At 38.5% G+C, this 19,690-nt stretch overlaps 1 protein-coding gene across 1 annotated transcript in view; it reads left to right on the top strand.

The window, feature by feature from the left end:
- GALNTL6 (polypeptide N-acetylgalactosaminyltransferase like 6) overlaps positions 1 to 19,690 on the top strand; it is a 1,186,276-nt gene that overhangs the window by 1,099,433 nt on the left and 67,153 nt on the right. Inside the window, exon 9 of the mRNA XM_007097151.3 lies at positions 12,284 to 12,505. Coding sequence (XP_007097213.2) covers positions 12,284 to 12,505 — 222 coding nt within the window. The remainder of the gene's footprint in view (positions 1 to 12,283; positions 12,506 to 19,690) is intronic.

The raw sequence follows: 19,690 nt of genomic DNA, 5'->3' as shown, positions 1-19,690 counted from the left end.
TAGGATTATTCACCACGATATAGTGAGATTTATTCCTGGGCTGCAGGGGTGGTTCAATATTCACAAATCAATCAACATAATACACCACATTAATAAAAGAAAGGATAAGAACCATATGATCCTCTCAGTAGATGCAGAAAAAGCATTTGACAAATTACAATATCCATTTTTGATAAAACCCCTCAAGAAAGTAGGGATAGAGGGAACATACCTCAAGATCACAAAGGTCATATATGAAAGACCCACGGCTAATATCATCCCCAATGGGGAAAAACTAAGAGATTTTCTTCTATGGTCAGGAGCAAGATAGGGATGTCTACTTTCACCATTGTTATTTAACTTAGTACTGGAAGCCCTAGCCTCAGCAATCAGACAACAAAAAGAAATAAAAAGCATCCAAATAGACAAGGAATTCAAACTTTCACTCTTCACAGATGACATGGTACTCTATGTAAAAAACCCAAAAGAATCCACCAAAAAATTATAGAATTGATACACGAATTAAGCAAAGTCTTAGAATACAAAGTCGATGTACAGAAATTTGTTGTGTTTCTATACACACACACACAAAACAAAGCAGCAGAAAGGGAAATCAAGGAATTGATCCCATTTGCAATTACACCATAAACCATAAGATACCTAGGGATAAAACTAACTAAAGAGGTAAAAGATCTGTACTCTGAAAACAATAGAACACTTATGAAAGAAATTGAAGAAATCACAAAGAAATGGGAAAAGATTCCACCCTTACGGACTGGAAGAACAAATACTGTTAAAAATTTCTATACTACCCAAAACAATCTACACATTTAATGCAATCCCTGTCAAAATAATACCAGCATTTTTCACAGAGCTAGAACAAAAAATACTAAAATTTGTATCGAACTGTGAAAGACTTCAAATAGCTAAAGCAATCTTGAAAAAGAAAACCAAAGCTGGAGGCATCATAATTCCAGAATTAAAGCTATATTATAAAGTTGTAGTCATCAAGATAGTATGGTACTGGCACAAAAACAAACACTCAGGTCAATAGAATAAAATAGAAAACCGAGAAATGGACCGACAGCTATATTGTCAACTAATCTTTGACAAAGAAGGAAAGAATATCCAATGGAATAAAAACAGTCTTTTCAAAAAAAGATGTTGAGAAAACTGGACAGCAATATGCAGAGGAATGAAACTGGACCACTTTCTTACTCCAGACACAAAAATAAATTCAAAATGGATGAAAGTCATATTTGGACTTTAAGAAACAAACAGATGAACATAAGGGAAGGGAAGGAAAATTAAAATAAGACAAAAACAGAGAGGAAGGCAAACCTTAAGAGACTTTTAAATGTAGGGAAAAATCTGAGGGTTGCTGGAGGGGAGGTGGGTAAGAAGATGGGCTAAATGGGTGATAGACATTAGGAGGGCACTTGGGATGAGCACTGGGTGTTATATGGAAGTGATGAATCAACAAATTCTACTCCTGAAACAAATACTAAACCATATGTTAACTAACTTGAATTTAAATTTTTTAAAAAAAGCAAAATGGATGAAAAACCTAAATGTAAGACAAGAAAACATCAGGCAACAACCTCTTTGACCTCAGCCACAGCAACTTCTTACTAGACACGTCTCCAGAGACAAAGGAAACAAAAGCAAAAATGAACTATTGGGATTTCATCAAGATAGAAAGCTCCTGCAGAGAGGAAAAAAAAAAATCTACAAAACTAAAAGACAACTTCCAGAATGGGAGAAGATATTTGCAAATGACATATCTGAAAAAGGATTAGGAACCAAAATCTATAAAGAACTTCTCAAACTCAACATCTAAAAAATAAATAATCCATAAAGAAATGGGCAGAAGACATGAACAGACATTTTTCCAAAGAAGACATACAGACGACTAATAGAAACATGAAAAGATGCTCAATATCACTCATCATCAGGAAATACAAATCAAAACCACAATAAGATACCATCTCACACCTCTCAGAATTGCTAAAATTAACAACACAGGAAACAACAGATGTTGGTAAGGATGTAGAGATGCGGAAACCCTTCTACACTGTTCGTGGGAATGCAAACTAGTGTAGCCACTCTAGAGAACAGTATGGAGGTTCCTCAAAAAGTTAAAAATAGAACTACCCTTTGACCCAGCAATTGGGTAAATTAGGTATTTACCCAAATGTTACAAAAATGCAGATTTAAAGTGGCACATGAACCTCCATTTTTATAGCAACATTATCAACAATAGCCAAATTATGGAAAAAGCCTAAAATGTCCATTGGCTGATGAATAAATGAACACGTGATATATATTTATAGACATTCATATATATATGAATATTACCCAGCCATCAAAAAGAATGAAAGCTTGCCATTTGCAACAACATGGATGGAACTAGAGTATATTATGCTAAGTGAAATAAGTCAGTCCGAGAAAGACAAATACCATATGATTTCACTCATATGTGGAATTTAAGAAACAAAACAGTTGAGCATAGGAGAAGGGAAAGAGACAGGAGGTGAGAGAGAGAGCAACAAACCATAAGAGACTCTTAACTATAGAGAACAAACAGGGATTGATGGAGGGAGGTGGGCAGGGAATGGGTTAAATGGGTGATGTGTATCAAGGAGGGCACTTGTTATGATGAGCACTGGGTGTTATATGTAAATGACGAATCACTAAATTCTACACCTGAAACTAAATTTATCATATATGTTAACTAATTAAAATTTAAATAAAAACTTAAAATTAAAAAAAAATTGTAGTGTATCCACATACTGCACTCTAATAAAAAGAAATGCATGCAACTACATGGATAACCTTAAAAATAATGATGCTTAGTAAAAGAAATCAGACCAAAAAACACATATTTTATGATTCTATTTATTTAAAATTCTAGAAAATACAAAAAAAAAAAAAGAAAAAAGAAAAGATGAATAAAAATAAAGTTTTAGAAAATACAAACTAAATTATGGTGACAAAAAGTAGATCAGTGTACAACATCAAGAGTGAACCCTAGTGTAAACGATGCACCTGGGTGATGGTGTGTTAATGTAGGCTCATCACTTACGACAAATAAACCACTCGTGTGGAGGATTTTGGTAGTGGGAGAGACTATGCATTTGTGGGGGCAGGGAGTAAATGCCAATTCTTTGATCCGCCCCTCAATTTCGCTGTGATCCTAGAACTGCCCTAAAAAAAATTAAGTCTTAATAAGTTAAAAGAAAATAGATCAGTAGTTGCCTGGGGATGATGGTAGAGGTGCCTAAGAAAGGAAACAGAGGGAGGGATTTCAAAGAGGCATATGAAAGCATTCGGAGGTGATGGATATATTCATTATCTTGATTGTGATGATGGTTTTATACATGTGTGTATGTGTGTATGTGTGTGTGTGTGTATATATTTCACCAATATGTATCAAAATGTGCCAAGTTGTACACTTTAAACATCAGCAGTTTATTGTATATCAATTATTCCTCACTAAGGCTGTTTTTTAACTTAGGCTTACATGCATTTTTTAATAAGCTATTTGTTAAATAATTTGGGGAGTTGTTTTTTTGTTTGTCCCATATCTAAAGGCTACATTAAATGTTACAGAAACACTACTGTAGATATCTAAAATATCCAGCCAAAAAATAGACTAGAGATACAATTAAATTATATCAAAACAGCTAAGAGCAGGTAACCACTTACAAACAGCTCACACAGCCTTGGGGAAGAAGAGAGAGGAAACAGCCTGTCAGAGAAGACTCCCTTTTTAGTACTGGATTAGCCTTCCTCTCCTTATGCTGAAGGCTTCCCACTGACTTCAAAGAAGTCTTTAGATCAGAGAGAAAGTAGAGCTTGGCTGAATAATTGTAGTGAGGTTGAGGCTCTCTTAAATAGATTCTCTTTTGAGCTGTATCCATGATGACATTATCACTTTATCAATGATAAAAGGGCTTTGGGGTGGGACTCCAGAGCTACTAAAGTACTCTTAAGCATCAAAGTGGAGAAAAGAAATGCATTTGAATCAAGGCAGTATTTTTCAAGCCATGGGCTAGTGATGCAATTCCTTGCCAGGAGGAATGACTGCGACAAATAAACTGTTTCTGTGTGAGATTGGCTTTGCTAGCTACCAGCAGTTTCTGAGGGGTACACACACAGAGACACACACACACACAAAAGCTAAAGAAAGAAATCTAGTATAAACTCATCATAATACAATAGCTTAATATTGACACAAGCGCAGCATGTGGATTGGGGTCAGGCCAGTGCATTTGTACTGATTGCACTCTGCACAAAGAATAGAAACACACTACTGAGGTGAGGTGGCCCAGATAATACACATGCATGGGACAGCCTCATGACCAGACAATCAACTCCCCAATAATACGCTGAGAAACTGAATAGGGATTGTGTTTTTAGGACAGTTAAACAGCAGGTTCTAACATGGTGCTGGCAAAAAAATAATTAGTGGATAGATTTATGCAGTTTCATGAATCAGCAGGTATAATGGAACTATCTATTTTGTTCATGTTACACAATACAGATGATCAGTCAGAGATGGAAATCTGTTCTTATAAACTGAGATAGAATGTGATTTAATGGTCCTGGTAAAATATCAATTCAAAGACCTGATGAGTATTAGAATTAAGGAAAGATTTAGTGTTGGGTAGTGCAAAGAAAACAAGACTTGAATTCTAAAGACCTGTAATATAAGGCTGAATGTGTCAAGTGTGTTAATAAATATTTGGGCAATACAGAGAAGGGAGAGATTAATACCAGTTTGGTTTGGATAGAGGAGCATGTTGTAACACACAAAAAACCACTGCGGGTGACATAAAAATAGATGAGGCTATCAATGTCCTATATGTAGAAGGTGCTCAGAATAACAGCTTTTATTTCATTTATCATTCAAGAATTATGAAGCCTGCAGCTCTTAAAAACAGAGAAATAGAAAAATCTTCATTTGCTTTCTACATGGAAAAATAAATGTATTGTTCAGCTCCAGTGGCTGTCCTTCTCCAACTGTTACGTGTCTTCCAGGATGAGTGAAACACCAGCAGGTGAAAACCTCCCGGATTCACCTTGAGTAGGATTGCGCCTTCTCCTCCAGTCTCTCTTGTCCACACTCAGAGCCTGGCTGGAACTCAGCCCAGATGTGCAGAGACAGAAGGCCTTCACCTACTTATTTTCAGATTAAGGTTAACAGTAAACCCTAAATTGTCCATTCTAGCCATGCTGAGCCCTCCCCTCTAGCTTCCGATTAGCACTGCTGTTACCTTAAACTATGTGGCTATTTCCCTGCTTGCTTCACAGATAGAAAGCCAGCAGGATCCCACGTGTTAGAAACAGAAAAGCAGTGGGAATGGGAAGCATATTTAGATCAACGGTGTGTGATCGCAGGCTTCTCTGCAGAGAGCCTGAAACTTCCCTGCAATAATTTCCACAGAAGCAAAACATTCACTATGTATTGGCAATAGCATCAAGATATACCAGATTCTGAATATACAGTCACTAAATGAATTAAAAGAAAAAAAGAAACATTCATGGAGCACATATCACATGCATATTATATATGTCGGCAGTAAGGTTGCCAGATTGGGCAAATAAAAATAAAGGGCTCCCAGTTACATTTGAATTTCAGAAAAATAACTTTTTAGTATAATTATGTCCCATGCGTTAAAAGATAAACTGAAGCATATTAACATTTTAAGGGTTTATTTGAGTGAAAGCCAATTTGAATTGGGCAATGCCAAACTGCAAGTGGTTAAGGGGAAAGACTTGGAGAAATGCAGAAGCAAAGAAAGGAAATTAAATGATTGGCTATAGCTTCAAGCCTAGCAGTCTATTTGCGATTGGTTGCACCTAGTGTTTCGATTTCATAACCTTGAGACGTTTACGGGCTTGGATTTTGGTTTGCGTAGGTAGGCCACCTCAGTCTAGTGGCCTCCTGGTTTAATTTAATTTGATTTATTTTAATTTCATTTGCTGTTATAGAATATTAATACAAGCACTATACAATTGTGAATTGTACTTATGTTTTTAAATGATTTGTTCTTTACCTGAAATTCAAATTTAACTATGTGCCCCACACATAGTTATCTGGCATCTCCAACTGGGAGGAATAAAAAGTGAGTTTCTGAATGGGTGAGATCAGACAAATAAGAGGGAGAAGGGCATTGAAGCAAGGGAAATCTTATGGACAAAGCCAGAGACTGGCTGAATTTTTTTTAAGTGTCGATGAACAGAGCAGATCTCTTAGGCAGAGGCTTCATGTAGAAGAATAAAATTAAACAGGACTCTTAGGGACCTCATGGAGAATGTCTTCAACAGTGAGCAACCCTTTTGTAACAAAATGTTCAGTGGGGCGTACCTCAAGAACCAGCTGTTGAATTTCTTTCAGGTGAGTTATCTTTGCTTAGTAAAACACCTGGAAAAAACATTGTGGCTATGGAAGGGTAGGCCTCAGAGTTTGGCCAGGATAAGCTGGGACAGACAACGAGAAAGCTGAATTACTCTGCATGAAATAGAGAAGAAATTATGGTATTCTGGTGCAGTCCTACTAAGGATACCATAAGGGGAAATTTTGAGGACAGCACCATGGCAGGGGGTCAAAAGACAGAGAGAAGAAACTTTGGCCAAGGAGAAATTTTCTATACCTCCAAAGAAGCTGAAAAAGTCAAATATTCCATCTTACATCATCTGCTATGCTTTGTCATCTAAGGCTCTGCCACTGCCCTGAAATGTCAAAGTCTATGCCTTAGTGATCTACTTGCAAAGTGTTTGAGAGGTGAGGAGAAGCACCCCCCCCCCCACTCAATGCTCTGCATGACACAATAGCGAACAAGCCTGGGGCAAGACACCAGTAGGAAGGGAAGGTCCCCCAACAGGAAATCAAAGTGAAGGATGAATGTGTGAACACAATCTCCTGGGAATCTACATAAATCTTCAGGAAAAAAAGGACTGTGAAAATTGTCATTGAAGCAATTTTATTTAAATCTCAAATAACAGGAATCCCAGCTAATACCTGGCTCCATGTGTATAAGACAACCTTTATAGATACAACTTCAGATACTTTGGGAGTAAATGATTTGCATGTATAGATCTTCCAGTGTCCATTCCTTCATCTTGATAACTTTTTTTTGGACATTTAAAAAACAATTTTTTTATGTTTATTTATTTTTGAGAGCAAGAGAGACAGAGCACAAGCAGGGGGGGAGCAGAGAGAGAGGGAAACAGAATCCAAAGCAAGCTCCCGGCTCTGAGCTGTCAGTACAGAGCCCAATGCCGTGCTAGAACTCATGGACCATGAGATCATGACCTGAGTCAAAGTTGGAAGCTTAACCGACTGAGCCACTCAGGCGCCCCTATTTTTTGGACATTTTAACATCTTCGCCGATGTCCGCTCAATCTTAAAAAGAGATGAGCCAACTCATATTGATTTATTTTTATCTTTGTTACTATCTCTGGCAAGAGATGTTACTCGATGTCTCAATTACATGATCCTGTACATGCGTACACAGCTATGAATGTGTAAGTGAGAAATATTGTTTTGCTCCTATCCCATTACCTTCATGTATCTGAATATGCGTATATGTGCTCCTATGTAAATAGTTCAATGTGTATACGATTATTTTATTTTCTGGAATGGGTGAGTTTATTCTACAATCTATAAAAAACCAATGAAACTCTTCCTGCAACTGCTTGTAATATTTCTCAGCTGTGGTTCTAATGTTTTCCCCAAGATTAAGTACTGAGTCATGATTACAGTTGCAAATTAACACAGTGTATTGTTGTTTCCAGAATAATGATTTCAGAATGATATTATTTGGTCAGTCACCTGCACTGTTTGGGAGTGAGGACTATTCCTTGACTATAATAATTGACTCTTCAGAAAGTTTCCTCCTGGTAGGAAATTCAATTCAGAGAACAGAGCATCTATAATCGAGGATGTCTAATGAGTCATTGGGAACATTAGAGAATGGGCAAGATGTTGTATTTATGTTTAAATGTTTATGCAACACTCATTGCTGGAGGGAAACTAGCTATTATAGTTTTTGCAATTATCATGCTGTTTCTCTTCCTGTCTCCTGGAAAGCTACAAAAAAAGGAATAGATGATTTGACATTATCCCTGGAATACATTCATGATCCTGCTGCTTCCTTTAGAGTGTTTGGGAAATCAGCAAACCTAACCTTGCAACCAAGTTTATTTCAATTTGAAAAGGACATGATAATGCAAAAGCTACCTGGCTGATTCCCTGGTTAACTATACTGCTTAGTTTCCCTAAAGTTGTTGACAATTTACTAGCAAGCTATCTCCTGCCCTGTTTACTTATTGATGATGCTTATCCAGGCTAACATTTATCATGGCACTTTGAGCCATTTCTAAAGAAAGCATCTGAACCAATCAGCTCCCTTTTGAGTTTTATAATAATTCCTATTTTTATTTCAAAAATCCAAAGCAACAAATATCTACCATTTAGCATGAGCACTTTTTAAAAAATTATTCTTATTTCAGTGCCTTTGCCATTGGATATATGCATGAACTATGAATTTGTTCACTTTCACTCTATGATATATTTTTTAATATTTTTAACATGTATTTTTGAGAGAGAGAGACAGAGAGAGAGAGAGAGAGAGAGACAAAGTGTGAACGGGCAAGGGGCAGGGAAAGAGGGAGACACAGAATCCAAAGCAGGCTCCAGGTTCCAAGCTGTCAGCACAGAGCCCGACGTAGGGTTTGAATTCATGAACTGTGAGATCATGACCTGAACTGAAGTCAGACGCTTAACCAACTGAGCCACCCAGGCACCCCTATATTTTTTTTAATTCAACAATTAGCATGCCCAGATGAGTACCCATATGTGCTTGGAATCATTCAAAGTGCTGAGTTTTTTAATTAAAAAACAGATCTATATCTAACTTCATATAAAATACAGTCTCAAAGTGTTTATTTACACAAATCAAAATAGATTGCTTAATGACAAAGCTATCAGAATTTTTAAGGCATGTCTCTACTTAACAAAGTCATTTTCTCATTATTCCTGGGGAATTTACCTCTTTGCCTCTGCTTTTTTATAGACCACTGCCTTTATTCACTTTCATTTATCAGAGAAGCATAAAGTAGTGGAAGTTAAATATTTCTACTTTATATAATAATTGGATTTTAGGTGGGGCACCTGGGTGGCTCAGTCGGTTGAGCCTCCGACTTCGGCTCAGGTCAGGATCTCACGGTCTGTGAGTTCGAGCCCCGTGTCTGGCTCTGTGCTGACAGCTCAGAGCCTGGAGCCTGTTTCAGATTCTGTGTCTCCCTCTCTCTCTGACCCTCCCCCACTCATTCTCTGTCTCTCTCTGTCTCAAAAATAAATATTAAAAAAAAATTTTAAATAAAAAAAATAAAAAGAAAAAAATAATTGGATTTTAGGAGAAAGGTTGTAACTGCAGCCTAAAAGTTAATTTGAATATAAATAAAGTTTTCATATTAGTGACTAATTTTTTTTCCATTCTATCTTTGAATCTTTTTGCTAATCATAAAAATTGTCTGTCCAAAGACAGATGAAAATACAAAGCGTTTCATCCAGAACACTTATCAGAATGAAAGGTAAATAGCGAGATAATGCTGAAGAATCCTACTTAAATATTACAGATAAGTGTAGTACCTGAGGCCATCACAGAGCAGGATCCTCAAACATCACCTGTTTCCTTGTCTTTCCCCAAACAAATCAGGCAGTTCAGAATCTGTGAAAAGGGCTAGAATATTGCAAAACAATCTTGACTCTGATCATCTGTTGAGGTAAACAGGAATCAGGGTGGAAAGTGTCATGACTGAAGCAATGCCAATGAGATGTCAGACAGCACAATGATGGCCAAAAATAATGTCAGAAAAAATTCTTACATTCTCTTTTTTTTTTTTTTTAATTTTCTTTGAAGTTTATTTATTTATTTTGAGAGAGAAAGAGAGAGCACATGAGCAAGCATGAGTGGGGGAGGGGCAGAGAGTATCCCAACCCCGAGGCAGGGCTCAGTCCCACAAACGGTGAGATCATGACCGGAGCCAAAATCAAGAGTTAGATGCTTAACCAACTGGACCAACCCAGGTAACCCCAAAATTCTTGTACTCTCAATATCAGGAATCTTAGAAAGGAAAGAACACAGAGGCAACCAAGAAATCACAGTAGACTTTGTGGCACTGTCTCTTTTCTGCATCTTGCTATATTAACTGAGCCCACCCTCATGCCCACCAGGGACCAAAAGTAATAAAGGAGACTGTGGAAGCAAGCGGAGGGGTGGGGGGTACATAGGGGACAAGATCAGATGGAAGAAATGTCCATCGGAAACACTGGAGGTGGAGGGAATGGGACAGAACAAGAAAAGGGTGCAATCTTACTAGGACTAAGATATTTGGAGATTCTGACTCCCAGCAGACCTCTGGGCATAGCTCCAGGCCTTAATTACGATTCTGTAGCAATTTTTAATAGAAAATAATTTTCAGCGGCATCTTGGTGGCTCAGTTGGTTAAGCATCTGACTCTTGATTTTGGCTCAGGTCATGATCTCATGGTTTGTGGGTTCGAGCCCCACATCAGGCTCTGTGCTGACAGCTTGGAGCTTGCTTGGAATTCCATCTCCCTCTCTCTCTGCCCCTCCCCTGCTCAATCAGTTGAATGTTCCCTCCCTCTCTCTCTCTCTCTCAAAAATAAATAAACTTTTCTTAAAAAAAAAAAGATTTTCTCTCTCTCTCTCTCCCTCCGCCCCTCTCCCCCACTCACTCTATCTCTAAAATTAAATTAATAAATAAAATCTTTAGAAAAATAAAATAAAATGATTTTCCTAGATATCGCTAGTTTTTACTTCAGTCACTTATGCCTGAATCTTATTAAAGTTTCCAGCCATTCTGCCCCCTTTATCTTCTAAGCGCAAATGAGAAACCGGAAAGGGTTCTTTCCAGCCCCTGGGCACTTGAAATAAGAAATTGGAACGCCAAACGAGAACCAGAGCTTAAAGGACACAGCTATGAAATGATGCTACAAGCTGGGGGTATCAGAACTCAGACCTTCTAGACAATGCACTCTCTCTAGCGTAGCATTAAAGCTTGAAGAGATGTCAGAGAACATCTCATCTTAGCTAAAGACCACAGGAACAAGAGTGCCTGGACAGCTCAGTTGGTTAAAGCATCTGACTTCAGCTCAGGGCATGATCTCACGGTTCATGATTTCGAGCCCAGCATCGGGCCCTGTGCTGTCAGCATAGAGCTAGTTTCAGATCCTCTGTCCCCCTCTCTCTCTGCCCCGCCCCCATTCACATGCTCTCTCTCTCTCTCTCTCTCTCTCTCTCTCTCTTTCAAAAAATAAACATGAAAAAAGACCACAGGAACAATTCAGTTCATCTGTGGCCAAGCCCAACATTAGGCTCTCCAATTATTAATAATAATATCCATAGTACCTAGCTCATGCCGGGTACTATTCAGAGCCCTTTACGGGTGTTACTTTGCTTAATCCTACAACCACTCCCATGATGTAGGTATATATTTACTAGTTGTGTATTCTCAGGTGAGGAATCTGAGGCCTAGAGAGGATGAGTTGCTTCCTTGACCTCAAAACTGAATACCTTCCTCCCCTGAACCCACATGTTCTCCCACCCCTAAGGAGCATGCTTTTTTCCCTACCAACAGCCTCTTGCTTCCTTCACCCATGGAAACATCTGCAGAGAAGACTGGCTACTTGATGCTTCCCTTAGCTTCATTATGCTTCATTGTGCAGTAAATTACTGAATTCCGCTTAGCATCTGTATTATACATAGAAAATATCATCAGAACACAAGGTCTTGAATTTAGTAATGCTGGGTTGCCTCTTTAATTGGGAGAAAAGAATAACAGCTTGTTTGTGCTCATTCTTTCCAGGATCCTAACTGTTCCTTGAAATGGTTGAAGCAATTTGATGCCTAAGAACTTCATTATCTCCAGTTTCAAATCCTTTAGTTCTGTGTGAAAAATAAAGAATTTATAATCATGAAATAACAGGAGGGATGAGAAAGTTGATATAACTGTAAGCTGAATTTTTACTGACTCTGACAAATTATCTAATTGGCAGTTGAACCCCATGCCAGAAACAGAAATGCGTGCAAGGCCTCAGACTAATCGTATCACACCCTTGTAGTTACAAAAAAAACTCCCCTTATTAATAAGCCTCCAACCAGCGCTGTCTGAGGTTGTCTATTCTTTTTTCCTTTTTTCAATTTCCAGTGTGACTAAAATCATCCTCTGAGGGCACAAGTCAATAAATGACATTCTTTTCTGCTGCACAGAACCTGAAGCGTGTGGCTGAGACCTGGATGGATGAATTTGCTGAGTACATTTACCAGCGGCGCCCAGAATACAGGCACCTGTCCACCGGGGACATCTCCGCCCAGAAGGAGCTGCGCAAACAGCTCAAGTGCAAGGACTTCAAGTGGTTCATGGCTGCAGTGGCCTGGGATGTGCCTAAGTACTACCCTCCGGTGGAGCCCCCACCAGCCGCCTGGGGGGAGGTGAGGAGGCTGCATGAACCCTGCTCTTACTTCCTTGTGTCCGTCACTCCTGCGCTCAGGTGACAGGACAGAATGCCAACACCTCCCACTCCTTTGTTCTACAGCCAAGTAAGATTAGCTTACATCATCTCCACTAAATGAATGTCCAGCATTTTTTCATACGTTGCCAAAGATGAGTATTCTGCCCTCAGCCTTGATAGTCCCACCCAGAACCGTTGGCGGCTGTTGACTCCCCAGTTGGATTTTTTTTAATACACCTGGAAAATATTTTTATTTCAGGTTAGTGAAATTTCCATAAGAGCTTGCAGAGAATGAAAATATCTATCGTGCTATTGTGTAAATAAATGTGACCTGCTCTCCACGATTGAATCCCTCACCATCCACCGTGCGTAGCCTTGTTGCTATTTGTATATGCAAGGATGAGGTGATGGAGGGGCTTGACTATTTTCCTACCCAGAGGTGCCGTACAGAATTGTGAAGAAATGCATTTCCATAACACCCAGAACTGTGGCACACGCGGGAGCCACATGGGTTCCTTAAATAAGCACTAACCTTTCCACCTCGGAACGTTTCTTTTTTATTTCACTTCATGATTTTAAAATGGAAAGAACTGAATAGTCCCGGTTCCCAAATTTAGAAGATCTATCTTTTGGCATAGAAAGGACTATTGTGCTGGGTTCCGTTCCATTCAATCCTGTTACTATAGCCTTTTCCTCATAGAAAAGCATATGCTAAAGCAAGGACTAAAATTGGATAGGGTGGATTTATCCTAGCAATTTAATCTGCTTTTAGCAGAAGGCTGTGAGGGGGAAATTGCAGGCTGGGCTGGATGCTAGCGCCGTCCTACTTCTCAAGGCTTTCAGAAGCCAGGAGTTGACTATGGTGCATTGTGGAGGAGCCTCTTCATCACTGTCCTTGGTTTTGCGTTGTGGGCGTGGACATGCCTTAGCCTGGTTGGTGTCTGTGGCTTTGCAGAAGTCTGAACACAGAACGTGGCAGGAGAGGCCAGGATACTAAGGCAGCGTTCTTGGGTTTCCAGCTCCCCTTGGAAAAGGTTTCACGTGCACCTGCTTGTTTCGCTGAGAGGGTCCAAAAAGATGTTCTCTACCTGTGCCTGGGATGCCCCAGGCGTGAAGGAGAGAGTCAAGGTCAAGGACATCAATGCATGTTCCATTTCCAAATGTTTTTGAATGTGCACCTGGTCCTAATAGTAGCTGCTTGGGCCAGTTAGTAATCTGATCTAATACTTTGCATCTTAACCATTTCTTTAAAGCTTCCCTGGAATATTAGTAATAATGGTCTGCTCCTATTAGTTTTAGTTATCTACCATGGGCTTAATTTATAGCAGTGGAAATGTAAAGTAGACCTCCCCCCCAAAAGAGCTTTCATAGTCTAACGCATTGTATGATACAGGAATTTGTTACTCGATAAGCAGGAGAGTGTCTTTGTAAGGTGTTTTTGGTTAAGGTTATATCTACTACCTATAATAATTTTTAAAATATATTTATTTTAATTCAAAATAGTTAATATGCAGTGGAGTATTGGTTTCAGGAGCAGAACCCAGTGATTCACCTCTCACATATAACACCCAGTGCTCATCCCAACAATTTGCCTCCTTAATGCCCATCACCCATTTAGCCCATCCCCCCACCCACCTCCTTCCAGCAACCCTTAGTTTGTTCCCTGTATTTAAAAGCCTTTTATGGTTTGCCTCCCTCTACTACCTATGACAACTTTTTAAGTTTATTTATTTATTCTGCGAGAGACAGAGAGGGAGTGCAGGAGCGGCAGGGAGAGAGAGGGAGACAGAGAATCCAAGGCAGGTTCCACATTGTCAGTGCAGGGCATAATGGGGGGCTTGAACCCACAAACCTTGAGATCATGAGCTGAGCCTAAATCAAGATTGGGTGCTTAACTGACTGAGTCACCCAGCACCCCTACTCATGATAATTTAAATGCAATTTTGCCTTAGTGACTCAGAAATACTCTTAAAGATCTCAAAGCATCATTGTGTGGTTTGCAGCCAGGTAAAATCTTATCAAGCTTTTTTCCATCTTACGTGGAAACATATATTTTTATTCCTACACAGTTACTGCTTCAAACTGCAACAGATCACATTTTCCCATAGTACCTGACTAAATCATAACCTGTATCTATAAAATACAGGTTGCATGGAAACAGACTTAAAGCTTCCATTGATGTTCTTTTTTTTTTTATATCTATCAGCTGTGTATTTTATTTTATTTTACTTCTTTTTTACTGAAATGTATTGTCAAATTGGTTTCCATACAATACCCGGTGCTCATCCCAACAGGTGCCCTCCTCAATGCCCATCACCCGCTTTCCCCTCCCCTCCACCCCCCATCAACCCTCACTGTGTTCTCAGTATTTAAGAGTCTCTTATGGTTTGCCTCCTTCCCTTTCTGTAACTTTTTTTTTTCCCTCATCCCCTCCCTGCTGGTCTTCTGTTGAGTTTCTCAGAATCCACATAGGAGTGAAAACATATGGTATCTGTCTTTCTCTGCCTAACTTATTTCACTTAACTTAACACTCTCCAGTTCCATCCACGTTGCTACAAATGGCCAGATTTCATTCTTTCTCATTGCCAAGTAGTATTCCATTGTGTATATAAACCACAATTTCTTTATCCATTCATCAGTTGATAAACATTTAGGCTCTTTCCATAATTTGGCTATTGTTGAAAGTGCTGCTATAAACATTGGGGTACAAGTGGCCCTGTGCATCAATACTCTTGTATCCCTTGGGTAAATTCCTACCAGTGCTATTGCTGGGTCACAGGGTAGGTCTATTTGTAATTTTTTGAGGAACCTCCACCCTGTTTTCCAGAGCGGCTGCACCAGTTTGCATTCCCACCAATAGTGCAAGAGGGTTCCTGTTTCTCCACATTCTCGCCAGCATCTATAGTCTCCTGATTTGTTCATTTTAGTCACTCTGACCGGTGTGAGGTGGTATCTGAGTGTGGTTTTGATTTGTATTTCCCTGATGAGAAGTGATGTTGAGCATCTTTTCATATGCCTGTTGGCCATCTGGATGTCTTCTTTAGAGAAGTGTCTATTCATGTTTTCTCCCCATTTCTTCACTGGATTATTTGTTTTTCGGGTGTGGACTTTGGTGAGTTCTTTATAGATTTTGTATACTAGCTCTTTGTCTGATATGTCATTTGCAAATATCTTTTCCCATTCCATCGGTTGCCTTTGCAGTGCAGAAGCTTTTTATCTTGATGAGGTCCCAATAGTTCACTTTTGCTTTTAATTCCCTTGCCTTTGGAGATGTGTCAAGTAAGAAATTGCTGCGGCTGAGGTCAGAGAGGTTTTCTCCTGCTTTCTCCTCTAGGGTTTTGATGGTTTCCTGTCTCACATTCAGGTCCTTCATCCATTTTGAGTTTATTTTTGTGAATGGTGTAAGAAAGTGGTCTAGTTTCATCCTTCTGCATGTTGCTTTCCATTTCTCCCAGCACCATTTGTTAAAGAGACTGTCTTTTTTCCATCGGATATTCTTTCCTACTTTGTCAAAGATTAGTTGGCCATACATTTGTGGGTCCAATTCTGGAATCTTTATTCTATTCCATTGGTCTATGTGTCTGTTTTTGTGCCAATATCATGCTGTCTTGATGATTACAGCTTTGTAGTAGTGGCTAAAGTCTGGGATTGTGATGCTTCCTGCTTTGGTTTTCTTCTTCAATATTACCTTTGCTATTCTGGGTCTTTTGTGGTTCCATACAAATTTTAGGATTGCTTGTTCTAGCTTCGAGAAGAATGCTGGTGCAATTTTGATTGGGATTGCATTGAATATGTAGATAGCTTTGGGTAGTATTGACATTTTAACAATATTTATTCTTCCAATCCATGAGCATGGAATATTTTTTTCCATTTCTTTGTATCTTCTTCAATTTCCTTCATAAGCTTTCTATAGTTTTCAGTGTACAGATCTTTTACATCTTCGGTTGGGTTTATTCCTAGGTATTTTATGATTCTTGGTGCAATTGTGAATGGGATCAGTTTCTTTATTTGTCTTTCCGTTGCTTCATTATTAGTGTATAAGAATGCAACTCATCTCTGTACATTGATTTTTTATCCTGTGACTTTACTGAATTCACATATCAGTTCTAGCAGACTGTTGGTGGAGTCTATTGGGTTTTCCATATATAGTATCATGTCATATGCAAAAAGTGAAAGCTTGTCTTCATCTTTGCCAGTTTTGATGCCTTTGATTTCCTTTTGTTGTCTGATTGCTGATGCTAGAATTCCAATACTATGTTAAACAACAGCAGTGAGAGTGGACATCCCTGTCATGTTCCTGATCTCAGGGAGAAAGCTCTCAGTTTTTCCCCATTGAGGATGATATTAGCTGTGGGCTTTTCATAAGTGGCTTTTATGATGTTTAAGTATGTTTCTTCAACCCCAATTTTCTTAAGGGTTTTTATTAAAAAAGAATGCTAAATTTTGTCAAATGCTTTTTCTGCATCGATTGACAGGATCATATGGTTCTTTTCTTTTATTAATGTGATGTATCACATTGATTGATTTGTGAATATTAAACCAGCCCTGCATCCCAGGAATGAATCCCACTTGATCATGGTGAATAATTATTTTTATGTGCTGTTGAATTCGATTTGCTGGTATCTTGTTGAGAATTCTTGCATCCATATTCATCAGGGATATTGGCCTGTAGTTCTCTTTTTTTTTCTAGGTCTCTGTCTGGTTTGGGAATCAAAGTAATGCTGGCTTCATAGAATGAGTCTGGAAGTTTTCCTTCCCTTTCTATTTTTTGGAACAGCTTGAGAAGGATAGGTATTATCTCTGCTTTAAATGTCTGGTAGAATTCCCCAGGGAAGCCATCTGGTCCTGGCTTATTTTTTGGGAGATTTTTGATAACTGATTCAATTTCTCCACTGATTATGGGTCTGTTCAAATTTTCTATTTCTTCCTGCTTGAGTTTTGGAAGAGTGTGGGTGTTTAGGAATTTGTCCATTTCTTCCAGGTTGTCCAGTTTGTTGGCATATAATTTTTCATAGTATTCCCTGATAATTGCTTATATTTCTGAGGGATTGGTTGCAATAATTCTATTTTCATTCATGATTTTATCTATTTGGGTCATCTCCCTTTTCTTTTTGAGAAGCCTGGCTAGAGGTTTATCAATTTTGTTTGTTTTTTCAAAAAAACAACTCTTCATTTCATTGATTTCTCTACTGTGTTTTTTAGATTCTATATTGTTTATTTCTCCTCTGATCTTTATTATTTCTCTTCATCTGCTGGGTTTAGGCTGTCTTTGCTGTTCTTCTTCTATTTCCTTTAGGTGTGCTGTTAGATTTTGTATTTGGGATTTTTCTTGTTTCTTGAGATAGGCCTGGATTACAATGTATTTTCCTCTCAGGACTGCCTTCGCTGCATCCCAAAGCGTTTGGATTGTTGTATTTTCATTTTCATTTGTTTCTGTATATTTTTTAATTTCTTCTCTAATTGCCTGGTTGATCTATTCATTCTTTAGTAGGATGTTTTTTAACCTCCATGCTTTTGGAGATTTTCCAGATTTTTTCTTGTGCTTGATTTCAAGTTTCATAGCATTGTGGTCTGAAAGTGTGCATGGTATGATCTCAATTCTTTTATACTTATTAAGAGCTGTTTTGTGACCCAGTATGTGATCTATCTTGGAGAATGTTCCATGTGCACTCAAGAAGAAAGTATATTCTGTTGCTTTGGGATGCAGAGTTCTAAATACATCTGTCAAATCCATCTGATCTAATGTATCATTCAGGGCCCCTGTTTCTTTATTTATTCTCTGTCTAGATGTTCTATCCATTGCTGTAGAGGAGTATTAAAGTCCCCTGCAATTACCACATTCTTATCAATAAGGTTGCTTATGTTTGTGATTAAATATTTTATATATTTGGGGGTCCCAAATTCAATGTGTAAACATTTATAATTGTTAGCTCTTCCTGATGGATAGACCCTGTAATTATTATATAATGCCCTTCTTCATCTCTTGTTACAGCCTTTAATTTAAAGTCTAGTTTGTCTGATATAAGTATAGCTACTCCAGCTTTCTTTTGACTTCCATTAGCATGATAGATAGTTCTCCATCCCCTCACTTTCAATCCTCAGGTCTAAAATGAGTCTCTTGTAGACAGCAAATAGATGGGTCTTGTTTTTTTATCCATTCTGATACCCTATGTGTTTTGGTTGGAGCATTTAGTCCATCTACATTCAGTATTATTACTGAAAGATATGGGTTTGGCATCATTGTGATATCTGTAGGTTTCATGCTTGTAGTGGTATCTATGGTACTTTGTGGTCCTTGCAACATTTCACTCACAAAGCCCCCCTTAGGATCTCTTGTAGGGTTCATTTAGTAGTGAAGAATTCCTTCAGGTTTTGTTTGTTTGGGAAGACCTTTATCTCTCCTTCTGTTCTAAATGACAGACTTGCTGGATAGAGGATTCCCGGCTGCATATTTTTTTCTGTTCATCACATTGAAGAGTTCCTGTCATTCCTTTCTGGACTGCCAAGTTTCAGTAGATAGGTCTACTACCCTTATATGTGTCTACCTTTGTAAGTTAGAGCCTGTTTATCCCTAGCTGCTTTCAAAATTCTCTCTTTATCCTTGTATTTTGCCAGTTTCACTATGATATGTCATGCAGAAGATAGATTCAAGTTACGTCTTAAGGGAGTTCTCCTTGTCTCTTGGATTTCAATGCCTGTTTCCCTCCCCAGATCAGGGAAGTTCTCAGCTATGATTTGTTCAAGTACACCTTCAGCCCCTTTCTCTCTCTTCTTCTGGAATTCCTATGATATGGATATTGTTCCGTTTGATTGCATCACTTAGTTCTCTAATTCTCCCCTCGTAGTCTTGGATTTTTTAATCTTTTTTTCTCAGCTTCCCCTTTTTCCATAATTTTATCTTCTAATTCACATATTCTCTCTTCTGCCTCTTCAATCCGCACTGTAGCTGCCTCCATTTTATTTTGCACCTCATTTATAGCATTTTTCAATTCATCATGACTATTTTTTAGTCCCTTGATTTCTGTAGCAATAGATTCTGTGCTTCCTCTATGCTTTTTCAAGCCCAATGATTAATTTTATCACTATTATTCTAAACTCTTGTTCTGTTATATTGCTTATATCGGGTTTGGATCAATTCGTTAGCTGTCGCTGCCTCCTGGAATTT

The sequence above is a fragment of the Panthera tigris genome, chromosome B1 (assembly GCF_018350195.1).
Source record: "Panthera tigris isolate Pti1 chromosome B1, P.tigris_Pti1_mat1.1, whole genome shotgun sequence".
NCBI lineage: Eukaryota > Metazoa > Chordata > Mammalia > Carnivora > Felidae > Panthera > Panthera tigris.
This window is presented reverse-complemented; position numbering and strand designations above follow the sequence as displayed.